Consider the following 19474-nt stretch of genomic DNA (forward strand, 5'->3'; position numbering starts at 1 on the left):
CAGCTTGTAAAAATGAACGAGCGTATAGAACCACGCCAAAAGCTTACTTAGTTGAACAAATGTAATACATCTGGGTCTCTTTAAGATTAAAAGTGACATTACCAGTGAAGATGAATAGGTTTTGTAAAAGAGTATACTATAGAAAAAGAAACTCTCAATATGAAGACCTTAAAATTTGAGATATTCCTCAGCAATAGTCTTATTTTATGAAATCCTTTCTTATTTCATTACTTTTTTCCTTGCCTTTCTTTTAATTGTTCATTCAGCTCACTGAGGCCAGACCATTGACCATTATCTTCTATAAAAGTAGTATTCTTCATATTTGCTATTTTATTAATCTAATTTATGTGTTCTTTGCTTCTAGTCCAAAGCCCTTATCCCTTTACAAACTGAAGCCCATCCAGAAACAAAGCAAAGAGTATTGACTAACTACATGTTTCCCCAGCAACCTCGTGGTGATGAAGGTAAATTGTCAGGAAAAATTTCTTTTATGCTTTCACAATTATGGATTAAAGGAATTAGTTTTATTCTGATCTTCGGCCAGGAATCCTGGCCCATGAGCAAGGCTATAAAAATAATTACATCGCACATATAAATCATCCAGGGGTTAACCCTAAGCATGAATCTTATCTTCCATAATTGGCAAGGAAGAAGTCAAACTTTCACTATTTGTAGATGACACGATACCTATATAGAAAACTTGAAAGACTCCACCAAAAACTACTAGAAATGATAAAGAATTCACTAAAGTTGCACAATACAAAATCAACATCAACTATATTATTTTAAATAAGATTCCAAAAATGTAACTCTCCCTCTTCATATCTTACATGAAAATGTTGATTTCTAGGAACAACTTCCCTTGGTGGGTTGCAAGACTAGGTCATTAGAGTATCCAGCTAACTGAAATGAGCTAAGAAGAGTCAGACCTTAAGGAAGGTTCAACAAACCGTTTTATTTTCTGTGTTCACCAATTTCGCGAACACAATTTAAACATTTTGTCCAGTGATTGCAGGCCCCAAATCATTTCACGTTAACAGTCAACCATAAAAAGATGACTTGAAAATAATGACCATTCTTTCTCTTTCAAGTTGAATTTCTCTAAGTGATATCAGTAGCTCTGATAGGAATACTTATTGCAAATCTAAACCTTTTTTTGAATTAATCTTCTATACTTTCTGATGACAAATTTCACAAAATTTTTAAAGGAAGTTTGTCCTTTACCATTTACAACTCCAAATAGGCTCCTTAGCCCAAGCCAGAACAGGCAGCCACACGTGTTTTCTACAGTCTTACAGTAATGGTAATTCTTAGAAGAGTAGACCCACTTTAATACACCCATGGATTAAATCCACCCAATCCACTTGAATGAGAGCAACTTTTTTTTTCATTTTATTTTATTTATTTCTTTTCAGTGTCCAGAATTCATTGTTTATGGATCTATTTTCAGGGATAATTATGATAAACATCTTTAGTCTTTGACTTGTAAATATAAGTGAACATTTTGGGATACTTTAGAATATTTTATTCAAATTTTGACTTACAAAAGTAGGAAAGGGATAGATTGTTTTCATATTTTTTTCAGTCTTCAGTAAAACTGAGCTTTTAAATTTATACAAGAGAAGTCACCATGTCTACTTATGCTATAAGAAAAACCTTAAGTAAGGATTGTTTTTATTCATGTAACTTTACTTATATTTTCATATTAGTATCCTTAGATTACGGAAGTTTTTTTTTTTTTTAATGTAGGGAAAAGTGGAAAGAGTCTCAGATTTCCTGGTAATTTCTGAGATACAGTCTCATAGATTAAATTCCTCATTTATTGCAGGGAGTGAGGTAGATCTAGTCAGGCAAGGCATGATGTTAAGGAATTAGCCTGATTTATGTTCTGTTCTGTTTTCCTCTGAGAAAAGAAGAGTGGTAATAGAAAAATTTCTTGAACTTTAAGTAAGTTACCCTTTGGCTTTTCAGACAGAAGTATAATAAATGAATTTTCAGAATCCCTTGCAACAAAAAAAGGAAATACATGATAAAGTTCATCTTTTGGGAAAGAATTTAGGCTAAACTAAGTACTTGTATTGCATTTTCATGTGATCTTCACAATTAATGTTGGTAAGGAAGATATTACTATCAGCCTATATTTTGATATAAATTAAAGATTTATAAGCCACTTATTTTCCTTGTTGAGACATATTTAGACTCGTTTTGAGACTGTAATTTTAATGTTACCCTACAAACAAGCTCCCCTCCATTATCCCCACAACCACATACACACACCAAAAAGAAAAGCTTGCAATCACACACATTTTACTGAAAAGCCAATGTTATGTAGTATCTTTTATAAAATCCTGATAGAGGTTAGTGGCTTCAAATATGGGTAAAGGCTCTGTAATCACACAGACATGGAACAGAATCCTGCACTGACCCAGAGAAGCTGTACAACTTTGAGCAAATCTCTTAAACTTAGCAAGAGTTTTCTCGTTAACAAACTGAGGATATATTAGTACTACCACTGGTGTGCTAGTGTGAAGATTAAAAAATAATGTTTTTAAAATGTATATTCCAACTCTCTTTTTATTATTATTATTATTATTATCCTTTGGAGAACCCGTTTTCCACACTAGAAAACTTCCCAATCCCAGTATATAATTTATATGTACTTAGGAAAGCTGAATTTGAATTAAGATGTAAGAAAACACGTAACAAATATCAAGGGAATTTTATTCCCTCTCTTCTCTTTCTTTCCTTCTTCTTCCCTTTATTTCCTTCTTTCTTTCTCTTTATTTTCCCCCTTTTTAAAATTTTTGTACTTGTTTGTAGTACCTATTGCCATTTTTTGCATAGTGTACTAAGCTCTATTAATAACACTTCATGTAAAAAAAAGCAGTAATACTTTGGAATCTAACTATAGATTTCCAGTCAGACAGTGACAGCTTTAACCCTACACTGTGGGAAGAGCAGAGACAACAACGCATGACTGTTGCCTTTGAATTTGAAGAAAAAAAGGAAGATGACGAAAATGCTGGGAAAGTTAAGGTGAAACTTTTCATTTTGTTTCTTCTTTCCTCTCATTATTTTTGTTTGTCCATTGTTATTATTAAAATAGACTTTGGGACAAATTGAGTGACCTCTGCTTAAAGGTCAGATACATATTTGTGTCTCCTTCATTAGAGCATGATGGTAATTTGAAAAGCATTGTGTCCTTCAGAATGTCCCAATTCTGACTGAGCAAATTTGATATACCACCCCATCTTACAGAGTGACAACATGAAAGAGATTCAAGGTGAGAGAAAACCAAAACAAATGAATCTGGGTGATAGGCTTTACCTACGAACCTTATTACATTTTTGAAACACTGAAATTGTTTTCTTTTAATCACTAAGCAAGGCACCAGGCAGACCATATGAGACCAAAATATACATTTATGGAAGAGCCAGTGGATTAATATGTTATATTGGCTTTAAATATCCAAAAGATTTTTGGTCTCTGGGGTATCTGAGAAGAATTTATGAGTTTTCTTAATGAGAAAACAAGTTTTAAAGGAGACAAGTGCCTAATAGCAGGTGATATTCAATTTTTTCACCTCAAACATCTTTTTAAAAATCCTTTATTGGAAGTAATCTAAGTCAAGTAACAAAGTGGAACTTTAAAATCCATATTTTTTCATTATTTAAACTTGATATTTAAAGAGATTTTATCATCAGATCATCATATTGTCATCATGGCAACATCTTGAATCTCTAATCTTTTATAGCAATATTTGTGTACCTTTTCTATCATGAATACTAACAGCTCTCATTCTGAGTGACTAAGTAAATGTATGTGCATCCTATTAACAGACCTAGATTGTGTAATGTGTTTTTTCTGTCCCCTCATTCCCACATTTTCTAAACTTTTTTCTTAAACCAACACACCCTGGAACCTTACTAGATTTAAACAGTAAGGTAATTGACAAGGCTTACCTCTACATCATTGTGGAAAATCCAAAATGGATTCCCAAATCAAAATGATAGTTTTGTTAATGATTTGGGTTTTAAAAAAATGTTTCTGGATGCTTGGTTAATGCTATCTAATAACCAAAGAAACATTTTTTAATTTGTGAATTTCTAGAAATAGCATTGCCAAACTGAAAATAAACAATAAGACCCTTACAGCATTTCAGTTCCACTTTTAAGATTTCATACGTTAAATCTAGAACCAATGGATGATGCATTCTATACTGGACCTCTGATTCATTCTTTTACCTCACTGAATGTCAAAAACTACATGCTTATTCCTAAAAATCCATATTCAAAGGCTCTAACAAGAAAATAGTACTCTTATATACTTATATACTCTGGTATATGTGTCAATGAAAACATAAAATGCAAACAGTTTATTTAGAAGCCCTGTTTGTGTGTTATGTGGTCAGGTTTGTTTATAATCAGAGTAGGCTCATTATACTTTAGATTGAATTTTCTTTGTGCTTATTTATATTTGATTTATTTATATTTTGGTGAAACAATATTTGTTTCGAAAATCTCAAACACTTGGTTTTGACTAATTTGAATATTTCCAATGCCATTGGCTATTGGACAAATTAGAACACAAACAAACTTCTAAATAAATCATCATGGAAGCATGATGAATGGAATATACAGAAATCTTACACCAAATCAATCACACTTTTCCGGTTCATTACATATACATTAAATTTAGCACCATTTTACCTTTCATTTATATAAAATTAAGAAAGGAACCACTGACCTATGCCATCAGCTTCCAAACGGACTAGAGTATAATGCCCTACTTATAGAGCATATAGTGTAGTGTGAATGCTGCATTGTGTAAAAAATTGTGACCCATTAGCTTCATATGATATTGGTACTGTTTTATTACAGAGAGTTCGAACTAATTTTTTGATGGTTGTTTTAAATGCATTACCCAGAGTGAAAAAAAAATCAAGAGTAGAAAAATGATAAAGTGAAAGTATTGCTACAGTGCTCCTCTTTCTCCCAGAAAATGGAGATTCCTTCTCCCACAGGATCACCCCTGCCAAGCCCCCTGGGAAAGGGGCCAGCGTGGGATTACTCTCCAACCTGCCAGACTGTCTGGCGATTGCTGCACACCATGGGCCAGGTGTGATCAGCAGATCCAAGATATGCCCGTCCCCCAGAATGACCCACAGCTGGCATGGGGTTGTATAAGTGGCCTCCAGCAGGAAAGGAGCATGTGTACTCCATTGCCAGTTGCAGCACAATCCACCACTCTTCCCTCTCTAAGTGGCAGACAGGTAGGCCTAGGTGTTTGGGGTAGGAGAATCCCCCATGTAGAGGCAACCTTGGAACAGTGGTTTTATGGGGTATGTTCTGCATGATTTGGGGTAAGAAATGTTGATCCTATAGGAACCATCCAATTGCCAATGTTTGACCTCAATTTAAGTTTTTGTTCGTTGACATTGGCAATGGGTGGGAAGACCAAGTCAGAGGGGAGGGAACATCAATAATGAGGTGCCTAATGGTGGGATATGGCATGATTTTTTATTTGGGTTCTTCATTTTTATTTATGTTTTTATTTTTAAAGATTTTTTTTCTTTAAAGTGTGGGAATACCAATAGTTGGGCAGAATGTTGATGACACTATTGATAAAATCTAAATTGCCCCCACACATACACACATTTTTGTATTATCAATTCAGAGGGAGATTAAGTAACTAAAACCTGATTCTTAAAATAGCATGAGATTTGAATTGAGATTTGCTTAGAGTGGACTTTGAGCACAAAGATGGACATCTGTTGAAAAGCATCAATTTCCCTCTAATTTGAAGGCACAGATGATGACAATTCCTGTAAGAGAAGATTGGTTTGGGAGTTGTGGCAAATAGGGCTTCCTTATCTCAGTGGGTTGGGTGTTTAAAAGTTCAATGAAAAAAAAAAATGTCTTCATGGGATGTGAAAGGACACTACATTTTTGGTAAGCTTTACCATCCACATGCAATGGACTAGATTCTTACTCTGTGTCTTATATTATTTCTGCAATATAAGGCCAGCTGAGAATCCTAACTAAAACTCCTATAGGCTTCCTTTCTATGTAAAATGTTCTGATTAATTCCCAAAATAAGATCCCTAATGATCAGTAATCAAAGCATTAACTATTACTTCTCTTACTGGAATTTATAATCAAACCAAATAAGAATTTCATCATTATATAAGAAAAACACAGTTCTTTGAGAATTCAAGATACCATCTCTAAATGCCCTAGCTATGAACACAAATTCTTTCTTCTATTGCTAACCTTTGGGGGAGTCTCCAACATCTTGCAGCTGCTATTTGCATTTACTGCACTTTTTTTTTTTAATCTGAGATATATAGAATGTTGCAAAACATTTCTATTTTTCTAAAGTTAAAATGAAGTAACATTGCAGTGAAAATCTTGCATTTTAATAAAATGTATATGTAAAATGAACAAATACTTTATGGTGAGTGATATATGCAACATTTTCATGAGAACAATTGACAGTTTTTTCCCACCTATTTATACCATAAATGAATTTACATTATTTCTCCATCCCATATTAGAATGAGGGAATATTTCTAGCCTATGTATTTAGAAATATAAAGAAACTATTTTTATTTGGGCATGACTGAAGTATTAATAATATTGTATTATGATCATGTTTTTGTATTTCTGAAGCATTGCATAAGAGTTAAAAAGTAGGAAGGCATAGGCAAAACAATCTGTAAAAGGGTATAAAATATGCTTTTATAGAGCTTACAAACATAACAATTATAAAATATTATAGTTTCTTTTAAGAAGAAATTATAAAATAACTGCTTAAAAATTTGAAATTATCTTATTTAACTCAATAAAATTTATATTTTAGACGTACACACACTCTTTTCTACAAGATTGTACAAATATGAGCTTTACTTATATCAGAGAATAGCCTTGAGCCAAGTAAAACGACATAAGCTTTGGAGTCAAAGACCTGAGTTGTATGACTTTGGGCAAGGAACTTACAGTGCCTGAGCCCTATTCAGTGCCTGAGCCCATATTTTCCCAGGGGAAAAGGAACAGCTGCTACAATGGGTCATAAAATTTAAACTATATTTAATTATAATTAATTATAAATATTTAATGAATGTTAATAATTATAATTATTTATAGTGTATTTATATTCAAATCTATGGTAAACAATAAATAATAAAATAAGAATTATTTATTATATAAATAACTATTAATAATTGAAATATCTTTATAAAACATTTTGCATGTGCCTGGCAGATGGCAGATACTGAATAAATGATAGTTGTTGCTATATGCAATCTGGAAAAAGTCCAAACTGTTACAGGTAGTATGGAGTTTTATATGTGTGTGTGTGTGTATATATATATATATATATATATATATGTATATATGTTTATATATACATATATATGTTATATATAGTAAAATTTAAACTGCCAAGAAAATTCAGATTTTAAAAATACCTAAGTAGAATCTGACTTTAGAAAATAGTATCTAATCTCTGTATAGAATTTATACATTTCCAAAAGATTTTCATAGTTATTATCTCATTTTAGTTCTAGATTAACTAAAGATATTATCATTCCCATTTTACACGAACAGAAACTGGACAGAAAAATTAGTGGCTGACAGCTTGTCAGGGGTAAATCTGTGGCTTAGATTTAGGTCTCCTGACTCCACATCCAGCAAGTTCTGTTGGTAGACTAGTAAATGGGAAGCAAGGAGCTTGTTGTCTAGGTGGAACAAATCCAAGTTTTATAAGACCTGAAACCCCCACAGTTCAGAGAAGGGCTTCTTTAAGGAAAAGAATATGAAATAATCGTGTAAATAAAAAAGTAGGGCCCCTCACAAGACTATGGAAAGAGCATATGCAGGTGATAGGCTCTAAAGCTTAAGCTTCATTAGCCTGACAAATCTGCTTCTGTTTCTAAATTTAAATATTTTTCAGAGATAAAGTACCCAAACATATTCTGATGATGTGACTAAAATATTATATTAACTTGCTTATAAAACAACCAGAAAATATTGGCACTGTGACCATTAGTAAATAGTCATCTCACTGTGTCAGATGAGACATAGCAGCTACAAAAAATAAATTACATTATTCAATTTAGAAGTGTAATTTTAGCAATGAGGATTTTTTAAGGTACATAAAATTTTGATCTATTGTCTTACATGAAAATTATTTTTCATTCATATACCATTGGTCATTAAAAATTAAAAGATGTTCTTAATTGGCATTATAGCCATACCACTCCACAATCTATATTTTTTAAAATGTAGTTTTTTGACTTTTAGGCCTTTGCTATCAAGTACTTGTAAATGAGTTCAACAATATAATTTAAAATTAGACTTAATCTGTGATTAACATTTCTAATACCAACTTAAACAGCAGATCCAAGAATGCATGCATCCCAATGGACTTTGTCTAGCATGGATATCATTCTTTTTATGTTTATTTAAGAATGCATTATAAATTAAGTACCCTGAGCTATATTTGTATTACATTTTAACAACTTACACTTTTTTTCTGAGAACTCTTTTTCTTGGGTTATATTTTTAAACGGTAGCTTTATTTCTGTATATTATTAATTTCATTCTTGTTTGGGAGTGTAAAAGACTACAACAGTACTTATACTAGTAAAATTATCTGGGTTTTCCTCAACTTTCCAAAAAGCTTTTGGAAAAAGAATTTTGTATGTTTAATACTGAAAGGAATGTTAGAAGTCATCAAGTGGAGTCCAATCCCAGTATTTGATATGGAAAATGAGCCACAAGGAAGAATAAATGTAACAAAGTTGGTGGATTTGTTAAAACTGCAGATGAGCAAAAGTGTTTGAATTCATATTTATAATCCTCAGATCTATTCCACCACCATAGTTTCTTACATCCCATGAATTACATGGGTGTGGGTGCGTGGTATTTCTCCTTTCCTCTCATTCCCACTCCTTCCTTCTTCAGATTTGCTTTCTTCTCCCTTCCTCCCAACGTACCCCCACACACACTTTCCACAGAAACATAGTCACCACAATCACATAAACCATTCCATTTTGTAAAGTTGGTTCTACTCAGATGCAAAAAGACATGACAGTTGGAATAAGCCAGGACAAATAAATCTGCTCCTTGTTTTCCTTCCCACTCCTTTTTACTCACCATGGATAATTTGTATTTATTCCAATTTAAGGAAATTTTAAATATTCTGATAATGGGATTTTCTATATGGAAATGTCTCACATTTTCTCTCTCTGAATTAAATGTGAAGAATAATCATTAACATATATGTTCCCTAAAGTCAGCTTGACACAACAAAAATGAATTCAAGAATGGAAATAAATAACTGGGTAATATAAACCAAAATTTACATGTTTATCTAGAATATCTTAGAAAATCTCCTCAATTTTTAACTTTCCTCTTATTTTAAGACATTACCCACAAAGCATGTCACTTTATTAGGGTAAAAGCTAAATGTAAAAGTCACCCTGAAGCCTGTTCTTTTTAGGTATTCACAAGATGTAGCTGCCTGACCTTTTGATATAAGATGCTAATTAACATAGAGCTAATGAGTATTTGGTAGCAGATACTGTCAGTTCCCCATTTTTTAATCCATGATAAACTCTTCTTGTAAATCTTTTGGGGTCTCCTCTTATCATCTATGTTGATATTCCAAAGACAGCTTTAACATGAAAATAACTACTAATAAATAATTAAGATAGGAAAGGAATAGCTTCTAAAGTGTAAAAACACCTAATAGAACCCTGAAAATCTTTGGATTACCAGTTGCTTATGTATTTGACCTACCGCTATTGCAACCATCTGCAGGGTAGGTCTAACGATAGAATATAACCCAAAAATTGTTTTTAATCTAGAAGGTGGCAGGGTGGGAAGAAGCCCCATGAGGGCAAAATGTGCAAAGAACACTATGTGCTCTACTCTACATTTTCTCAGCCAGCTCAACACTCACTATATTGCATTTGGTTTTACAACTGCACATAAAATGGAGTAGTTTTATGAACATGTTTGCCGAAGGTATTTTTATGTTAAATTTCTTTTTATAAACTTCTAGGTTGAAATAAACCTAAAACGATATCCAACTCCTTACCCAGAGGATTTAAAGAATATGGTAAAATCTGTACAAAATCTGGTGGGTAAGCCAAGCCATGGAGTGCGTGTTGAGAATTCAAATCCAACTGCTAACACGGAGCAAACTGTGAAAGAAAAATATGAACACAAGTGGCCTGTAGCCCCAAAGGAGATAACAGTGGAGGTATTTCAAGGTTATTGGTAATTGCCAGTGTGGTTTGGATTTTTTGGAATTACTAAATTATATGGTTTTTTTAACTGATTAGATCTTCTCTGATAAGTGCATTTTTTCCCCTGAAATACAAATGAGTCTCTCTACTTTTTCAAACTATGAGGGTTGCATTTAATCAATTACAGGTAAATGACACCCTCATGGTCTGAAATTATTAATACAGCTCCAAAAGTTCCAATACACACAGAAGGAATAACTTGCTCACTCACCTAGGCCTGGCCAGTAAGTGCGTTATATCATTTTCACTATACTCTTTTGGCTACCCCAAACTTTTATTGTATGAGTCATTAGAAAAGACTAGATGAAGATTTTTTTTTTTTTTTTTACTCTGCAAATCTCAGTAAAATTCTCAATCAGATTCAGAGCCATTTTTTGTTTGTTTCTGTGTTTAGATTAAAACCTTTATAAGAAACACTAAACACAACAAAGAGGAGATAAGTTTGAAATTTAGCTTTTCTAGATCTAGCATTGTGAAACTTAATTCCTATATTTTAGGATAAACTAGATGTTCATCCTTACCCATTTGTGTGGTCTGAAAAGAATTCAACTACATTTATGCCACCTCTGTACTATCTCATCCACTCTTCAGCTAATTTGGTTATCACCTTTTTATTTTCATTAGAGACATACCTGGTATGAGTACATCTAGAAGTTACTATACCTACTTCTCAAAAATCTAAGTTCGTGAAACTCTTTTACAAATCTGCATTTCACAGCGTCAATTTGTTGCACTGATTAAACACCAACTGTATATTTAGCACTGTGCTAAACACTGTGAGAGAGAGAAAAGAAATATAAAATGTGCACACAGTCGCCAACTAATTCAGAGCCTTGCCAGGTAAAATTACCACAGATGCAGTGATTAGAGAACACAGTATCTGAACTATGATCGCCTGATTAGTTGTGGGATGGAGAATACAATAGTACTTTAAGAAATTGGAGAGAGACCTGATCACTGCCACTCAATTAAAAAGTTGTGTGAAACAGTTTAAGGTTGCAGTGCATATTGAAAATGGGGTGCTTCTTTTAAAGTCGAAAGAGAGGAAGTCATTCCAGACAAAGGGAAAAAACATTGAGCAAAAGTAAGCATGGTGTGAATACCTGCCAGTGGAGGGATCAGCCTGCCCCAGAAAAGAAGATTACAGCTTGGTATCCAGGGAGGAAAACTTAGGTAAATACTCATTTCCCTTCTTTTAGGGGGGGGTTTTGCAAAATAAGCAAATGACATGAATGAAAGCAATATTATTGTATTATTGTACTTTTTCCTTTTAAAATATCACAGGCGATAGAAGAGAAACAGACTTTTCTTTTATCTCTAAGACACTGCAATAATATAAAAAGGCACAAAGCCGACATTTAGGAGTACACACTAAATACAACTACACTTCATATTTAAACCTCATGCAATCACAGTTTAACATTAAAATAATTGTGAGGTCATGCTAACCCATAAACTGAGTGATTTTACTTTAAATAAGAAGATTCTAAAATTGCTTAATACAGGGTTAGGATAGGTGAGGCAAGGAAAAGATGGTTTGGGCCATAAATTTAGTGATAACCCTACTAGAGAAAATAAATCTTAAAATTATTCCAAAAGCATTTAAAACTAGAAAAATCTAAAATTAAATTTAATGTTTCTTCCCCAAATTTGCTCCTGCTCCTATATGCCCAGTCTTGATCTCTGCTAACACCATTATCTGTTAGCTTACTCAAGCTAGAAATTGGAAGGTATCTTGATTTCTTTTTCCTTCTTTCTCTCTACTCGCTGCCTCTCCAGTCACCTAAATCTATGTATTTTCATCTAAGTGTATCTCCTCAACCTCCTCAGGCCCTCAATTCTGTTCTGCATTATTATAAAAACTGCCAACTTCTTGGCTCACGTTGTCCCCAGCCCCCTCATTACTTTGTCAATAAACTAGTTTTTTTTTTTTCAAGATTTTATTTATTTATTTGACAGACAGAGATCACAAGTAGGCAAAGAGGCAGGCAGAGAGAGAAGGGGGAAGCAGGCTCCCTGCTGAGCAGAGAGCCCGATGCGGGGCTCGATCCCAGAACCCTGGGATCATGACCTGAACTGAAGGCAGAGGCCTTAACCCACTGAGCCACCCAGGCACCCCAATAAATTGTTTTTTTTAAAAGATATTATTTATTTAAGAGTGAGAGAGAGCACAAGCAGGGGGAAGAACAAAGAGACAGGGACAAGCAGACTCCCTGCTGAGCAGAGAGCCCAATGAGGGACTGAATTTCTGGACCCTGAGATCATAACCTGAGCCAAAGGCAGATGCTTAACTGATTGAGCTACCCAGGCACCCCAGAGAATACAAATTTTTAATTCAGTCCAGTTCAGTTAACATTTAACTGACTAAGCCGCACAGGTGCTCCTAATAATGATCTTTTTAAGGCCCAAATCTAATTTTCCCTTCTTAAAAACACTTGTTTCCTATCTAATTGAAACTCAGTCTTAAGCTTTATAATTATTTCAGTGATTTACCCCAACTTTTCTTTTTTTTTTTTTTAAGACTTATTTATTTATTTATTTGACAGATCACAAGTAGGCAGAGAGAGAGAGAGAGGGAAGCAGGCTCCCTGCTGAGCAGAGAGCCCGATGTGGGGCTTGATCCCAGGACCCTGGGATCATGACCCGAGCCGAAGGCAGAGGCTTTAACCCACTGAGCCACCCAGGCGCCCCTACCCCAACTTTTCTTAGTTTTCTTCTTCTCCTGGCCTTTTCTCTTGAATAGAAATTTCACTGGTAATATCAATACTTTTTCTAAAATTGAGATTCTAGATCTTCTTTCCCCAACTTTTACCCATCCTAGAACAAAGCGAAGCTGTTGCTTTTTTATCATCCTCCCTTTTTGAATTGCTCACCCAGATAGAGGGGCCACACTCCATATTTTCAACTTCCAGATAAAATAAGCATAGATAGCCAAGTGTCCAGCTGATCAGTGTATATTAAGCATTTTATTGTATGTTTTGCACTTTTATGACATTTTAAAGTAATTATTTAGTTCATACTGTCAAGAATGTGGAAGAAAATATCACATATTTCATGATACATTTATCCTATGATTAAATATGGAAAACCAAGGAAAAAAGAATAAGGTAAGTAAAACCAGAAGCAGAAAATGGTAAGAATAAACAAGGTAAATAGATTATAAATGCAGTAGAGAAAAGGAAAAGGAAAAATAAATCAACATTTCTTGATGTCTTTCTATTTGCCAACCCTATGCCAAGAGTTTTAGTATATGTTATGCTAGACAAAGAAAACAGTGGGGAGGGGGCATATGAATAAGCAGGACAGGGAGGTATGAAGGTTGTCTTCTACCTCCATATTCCTTTATATAAGTTTTATGAAGCTTACATTTGCTTTTTCCCAGTGTCTTAGTCCATTCAGGTTGCTATAACAGAATACCATAGACTACATGGTTTATAAAGAAAAACATTTATTTATCATAGTTCTGGAGGCTAAGAAGTCCAAGATCAAAGTCCTAACAGATTCAGCATTTAGTAAAGACCTACTTCCTGGTTTATAGATGGTCATCTTCTCTCTGTGACCTCACACAGTTTTGAAAGGAGATAGGGAGCTTTCTAGGGTCTCTTACAATGGCACTAATTTCATTTGTGAGGGTTCTATCCTCATGACCTAATCATCTCCCAAATGTCTCACCTCCAAATATCATCATATAGGTTTCAACTTACGAATTTTGAGGGGACACAAGCATTCAGTCTTTAGCACCCAGCTCTTTATAGGACTAGCACTTCTGCATCTTTCCAAATTTGAGTTTAAAGATGACCTCAACAGGAAGGCCTTCCCTGAGCACCATGGTCAGTAGAACTTCTGATTTCCTCTATCACATCATCCTGTTAATTCGTGTTAAAGATAATGAAAACATTTATGATTATGTTGTTTATTAACTTCAGACTGAATTTCATGAGGGCAGGAACCAGGTATGTCTTGTCTATCATTGTCTTTCTGATGTCTAGCACAGTGCCTAGTACAGAGTCAGACACAATAAATATTTGTTGAGTACATGAACAACTGATAGAGTCTAGTGTTGTAATACTGATAACGTGTCTGTCTCTTTGTCAAATTAGAAGTAAATTGAGGGAAGAACAATTTCTCTTAAGTTTTTGTCAAATTAATCATTATTGAGTGTTGGCTGCCATACCTGGTTATATTTTATCACCTATATGTTGAATAGCATGTATTTTAAAAACGACAATTTACCATATTAATATATTAATACAATATTATGAGTAAAGGCAAAATATCATGATGAAGAATATTAGGAGAGTGAGGAAAGCAAGGAAAGAGGAAGGAAGGGAGGAAGGAGAATGGAATGGTAAATAAAGTTATAACTTAAAATAAGTAAAGACTAGGGGTTCTAAAAATCTTGGTATACAAATACTTAGTGCCTGAGTAATTTCGTTGCAAGGACCATGGACCAAAAAAGTACCAAACAGTTCCATTCATTAAGTATTAGGTCTGAGCAACTTCATACATATTTATGCCCTGTCCAGTGGTCATTTGAAAAATAGTGCACATAAATTTAAAGGGAAAATAATAGTTTTATTTTATGTTTAAATAACAAAACTGATTAATAAAATTTGTGCACCTGTGGGACACCACTTATCTTCTCAAACCTTGAATCATATCAGGTACTACAATTCTGTTTCACATTGATTTTCAAATAGCACTTGATTTTTGATCACAGCAACACAAAAACCCAACTTCACAAAGACTGTCATCAAAAGGAAAGTGCAATCTAATACTGAAACTGAGAGCCACCAATTCATACAGTATCTGACTGATTTCAAGTATTGCTTTGTTTCCCTCAAATTTTTAAAATAACTCATATACCCCTGTGAATTTATAACAGCATCACAGGTACCTTGGAGCACAGTTTGGGAACAAGAGGAAATGCTTTCAAGTCTAGCAGACATTAATTCAAATCCTGAATCTACGTTTTAACCAATATTGTGACCTTGACAAGTCATTGAAAACTGTCTGAGCTTTGCTTTGTGTATCTTTAGAAATGCAGGTAACAATAACATTTAGAGTTTTGTAGAGATGAAAACAAGTATTTTTACATAGCTGCAAGCACAGTTCTTGGCAAAGAGGAAAGCTATAATTCCCTTCCCTTCCACAAGAGAATGATGTGCTAATCCTGCCCATCTGCCTTTAGTCCTTTTATGAGCCATTACTCTGCATTACAGAAAATTTCTCACCAGATACCTATTTACTATGTCCACCATGTTCATAAAGGTTCTGGACTTTTTCCTTTGTTAGGAGACTCAGCCCAATTTCTTTCTATAGAGGAAACACATCTATTTCCTGGTAATAGAGAGTAGTCAATTACCTTTAATTGGGTAAATGTCCTTAAATGCTTTTATTAATACCAGACCCGGACTCTTGAAAGCTCAGTCACAAGTTTTGTTTCCCCTCTCACTTCTACCTTTGGCTCCCTTTCCCTACAGCAGTGACAGCTGTGATTTAGTTTGAACCACACAAGGTCAATGGGTTAAAGAAAAAAGAGATCATACCTTTTCTTTCCCCCTCTCTTCTGTCTCCTTACCAGAAGCAAATATGGTTCAATGTGCTTAAAATGGGACCCTCATTATATTTGACTCATGACCAATAACTTCCACTGCCTTCACCATAGAAGTAACCCCAAAAGCTTCACCCACTTTTCCGACATGAACTTAATTCCTCCAGCCTCTATAAAAGAATTTATAGAGATGAAATCAACAATTAATTTCCTTCTTTGGACAGTTAACTTATCTGTTCTGTGAAGTCCAATTAGGAGAGGTGAGCTTTTCTTAGGGTAGACAATATAGCATACATAGTATCACACAGAAGGCCTTCCAGTAGAACAAATCTCAGTTAAAATACTGGCTCTACCGCTCACTGAGTTTGGGACTTGGAATTATGACTTTACCTCTATGAGCCTTCAATTACTTAACTGTAAAACAAAGATGATGATAATGAATAACTTAAAAATGATAAATAACAGTAAAGAACTAGGTTAGCAATTAAGTAATTAACAGAGATGATACAGATTAAGTGTTGAGCATAGTAGTGCAGTAGCAGATATGTTATAGATTCTCCATAACTAATGGCATCATCACCTTCAACATCATCATCATTATTATCATTTTGCTCATGAAGATAAGTGTCTAACTGGGTAAGTGGGAACCCACTGTTCTTGCTTCAGTAGTGTTACTCCTCCTACGTGGAGGGCCACAGAACTCTGAAGAAAAGGTGCAAACTCATGATTAGCTGATATCATAGTCTCTTCCTAGTCACTAGAGCTCTTTTTGATTCAAAGTAGAAATTTTTGAGCAGAACAAGAGACTTGGATCCGAGTCATACCACAGCTACCATGACAAGCTCCAGCCACAGTCTTGGGAAACAAATTGAAAATTCGATCCATACATGCAAGTTAACTTGCATACCGAATGTATAAATCATGAGGAAAACAAGGTAATGAAACCTTTAATTTACATTTCTATGCTTGTACAGCTCTTTTAGTTCTTTTGTTGACTAAAACAAAATTCTTGTACTTCAGTATCAGGTATCATAAAAATATTTCCTTTTTAAAGTATTATTTCAACAAATAAGTTACATTTAGATTCATAGAATGTTAATACTAGACAGAAAATAGCACTAATTCCATCTATTGCCTTCATCTATTACCTTCATTTTACTGACTAATTGAATAAGGTACAAAGAGGTACACTGACTTGCCCAAGATAACCAGATTAATAAATGATAAAACAGGAATGGAATAGAAATATGCCACCTTGTAATTGAATACTTTTTTATAAACCTTAACATATTTTATGACTTTTCTCAAACTTGTGTCTGCTTCTACTTAGAAATTTCTACAAAGATGTGTAAAGGCTTTTACCCTCTATTCTGTCACCTTAAAACTTTATCATAATATCTTGAAATACTTTTCAAAATCCATGAAAACAGATTTCCCTCTTCATCTCCAGAATTTCCATCAAGCCTGCTGTCTTTCCTACCTCTCTTCAAATCTGGAATGGGATTTTAAATGTCTGTAATGTGCTCACAGTTGAGCTCACTAGAAGACAGCTCAATATAAGGGAAGGTTATTGGACAGGAACCTGAGAATTCTGCCTCTATGCTGGATCTGGTCTAATTATCTCTATAAGCATGGACCTTGCTGAGTCTCAAAATTCACTTGTAGGAAATGCAAGGTTCGACTAGAAATATTTTTTTAAAATAATTAACAAGTATCAGATATATATAACCAGGCTTTTCACAGGCAAATATTCTTATACAAACCTAACCAAAACCAAACCAAAAAATTGAACGTAAGCCAGGAATTAAAGAAATGGCTATTTGTAATATCCAAAGACGTGAGCCTGTCACTCACTATGTGGGACATTAAAATATATAATAAGATTTTCTGTTTGTAATTAATTAGTTAGAAAGTAGGACACATTTCATTACTCTATTTTGTGCTCAAGTATATTCTTTCGTTGATTTAATAAAATATTTCTAAATATGTTGCACTAATGTTTTAAACTAACAAGTACTAATTAATAAGAAAACTAGAAAATACTGAAAGTTAGTTTTTTTAATTCAAATTAACCTAAGGTTAAGAAAAAAAGACATAAAGATAATTGCCATGCATAAATTTATATCACTACCTACCCATGGGCATAGACAAGACATTTTTATATGCATAAGAAAGTGAGAATTTGGTATTTTACCTCCCCCAGTGCTCTCTCACTATCTGGTTAACTGGAAATAATAATTTTAATTATAGAAGTTTAAAATTCATGGGCTTTTTTAACATGTTCATTTGTCTTTATAAAGTTATATTCTTGTACCTGTGTTGCTCATTACACTCAATGAATGGATTTAGAATGAAGATTTAGCAAGCTAGATTAATAATAAGAAAACTAGAAACCTTAGGAAGAAGTCATCATAGAACTAAAGAAATTGAGGATAAAATCACTTGGGAAATAGAAGTTAAGAGGGGACTGGCAATAAAAGCAGCATTTAAAGGACCCAATTGTGCATGAGGACAGCTGAGGATGAAAAGAAATTTAGTTTGTCAGTGATGGACTTTCCTCTTAGAACTCTTAATGGAGCTCCCCCCCCTTAGATTCTTAAATTTATATGTATAACATATATATGCATGTATGTATCATATACTCACATACAGCTTATCATAATTCGGTCCTGTGTTATAAAGATGTATCTCATCTCCCCAGCTAGATGGTAAGTCTCCGAGGGACAGGGGTGACATTTTGTCTTTCTTTGGAAACTCTACAGTTCTTTGCACAGTGCCAGGCATATAAAAAGGCATTCAAAATATGTCTGATGAACAAATGGACTCATTTAAATTAGAAAAACAAAACATTTTAGTACTTACCTCAGAGAAACATGTGATTCACTTCTCCTAGTGCTCCACAGTGACCTATAGTCTAGAGCCCCATCTTTAAATCTGAGCCAAATAAAGATATTGCCATCTTGGTTAACCAATGTTTAAATGTTTACTTTCCTTGTCCTATATTATTATATCTCTCAGGATTCTTTTGTTCATCCAGCTAATGAAATGAGGATTGGGGAACTTCACCCTTCATTAGCTGAGACCCCTCTGTACCCACCCAAACTTGTTCTGCTAGGGAAGGACAAAAAAGGTAACATTGCGAACCTGATGTGGAAAATATGCCACAAATGCATGTGCATGATTAATCTCCAGTCGTAACTTATGATTCATCATAGTCTATAGAAATATTTTACAAATATATATTCCTAACATTGTTATACTATCTGTTTCTCATACTTGCTATTCTGTGTTCATTATTGTCAGTGTTCATAGCATTATAACATTTTCCCCTTTACATTTCAGAATCAACTGATGAGTCTGAAGTTGACAAAACTCACTGTCTGAATAACAGTGTTTCCTCAGGCACTTACTCAGACTACTCGCCTTCCCAGGCTTCCTCAGGATCCTCTAACACGCGGGTTAAAGTGGGGTCCTTGCAGACAACAGCTAAAGATGCAGTACATAATTCTTTATGGGGTAACAGGTGTGTTTAGAATTCCCTTTTTTCTGTTCCCAAGTGCTTACTTTCAGCAACTTTTTTTTAAAAATGGGATCTTAATTTTTGA

The 19474-nt window shown here is 34.0% G+C and overlaps 1 protein-coding gene across 2 annotated transcripts in view; it reads left to right on the forward strand.

Annotated features, from left to right (window-relative positions):
- The window catches only part of LOC111143206 (leucine rich repeat containing 7), a 336603-nt gene that overhangs the window by 232364 nt on the left and 84765 nt on the right, over window positions 1–19474 (forward strand). For both annotated transcript variants that reach the window (XM_022496767.1, XM_022496768.1), the window contains exons 13-18: window positions 365–464; window positions 2912–3036; window positions 5024–5272; window positions 10069–10269; window positions 18888–18999; window positions 19212–19392. In XM_022496767.1, the coding sequence (XP_022352475.1) occupies window positions 365–464; window positions 2912–3036; window positions 5024–5272; window positions 10069–10269; window positions 18888–18999; window positions 19212–19392 (968 nt within the window). The remainder of the gene's footprint in view (window positions 1–364; window positions 465–2911; window positions 3037–5023; window positions 5273–10068; window positions 10270–18887; window positions 19000–19211; window positions 19393–19474) is intronic.

This window comes from Enhydra lutris, unplaced genomic scaffold (assembly GCF_002288905.1).
Source record: "Enhydra lutris kenyoni isolate GAN:26980312 unplaced genomic scaffold, ASM228890v2 scaffoldscaffold9, whole genome shotgun sequence".
Classification (NCBI taxonomy): Eukaryota; Metazoa; Chordata; class Mammalia; order Carnivora; family Mustelidae; genus Enhydra; species Enhydra lutris.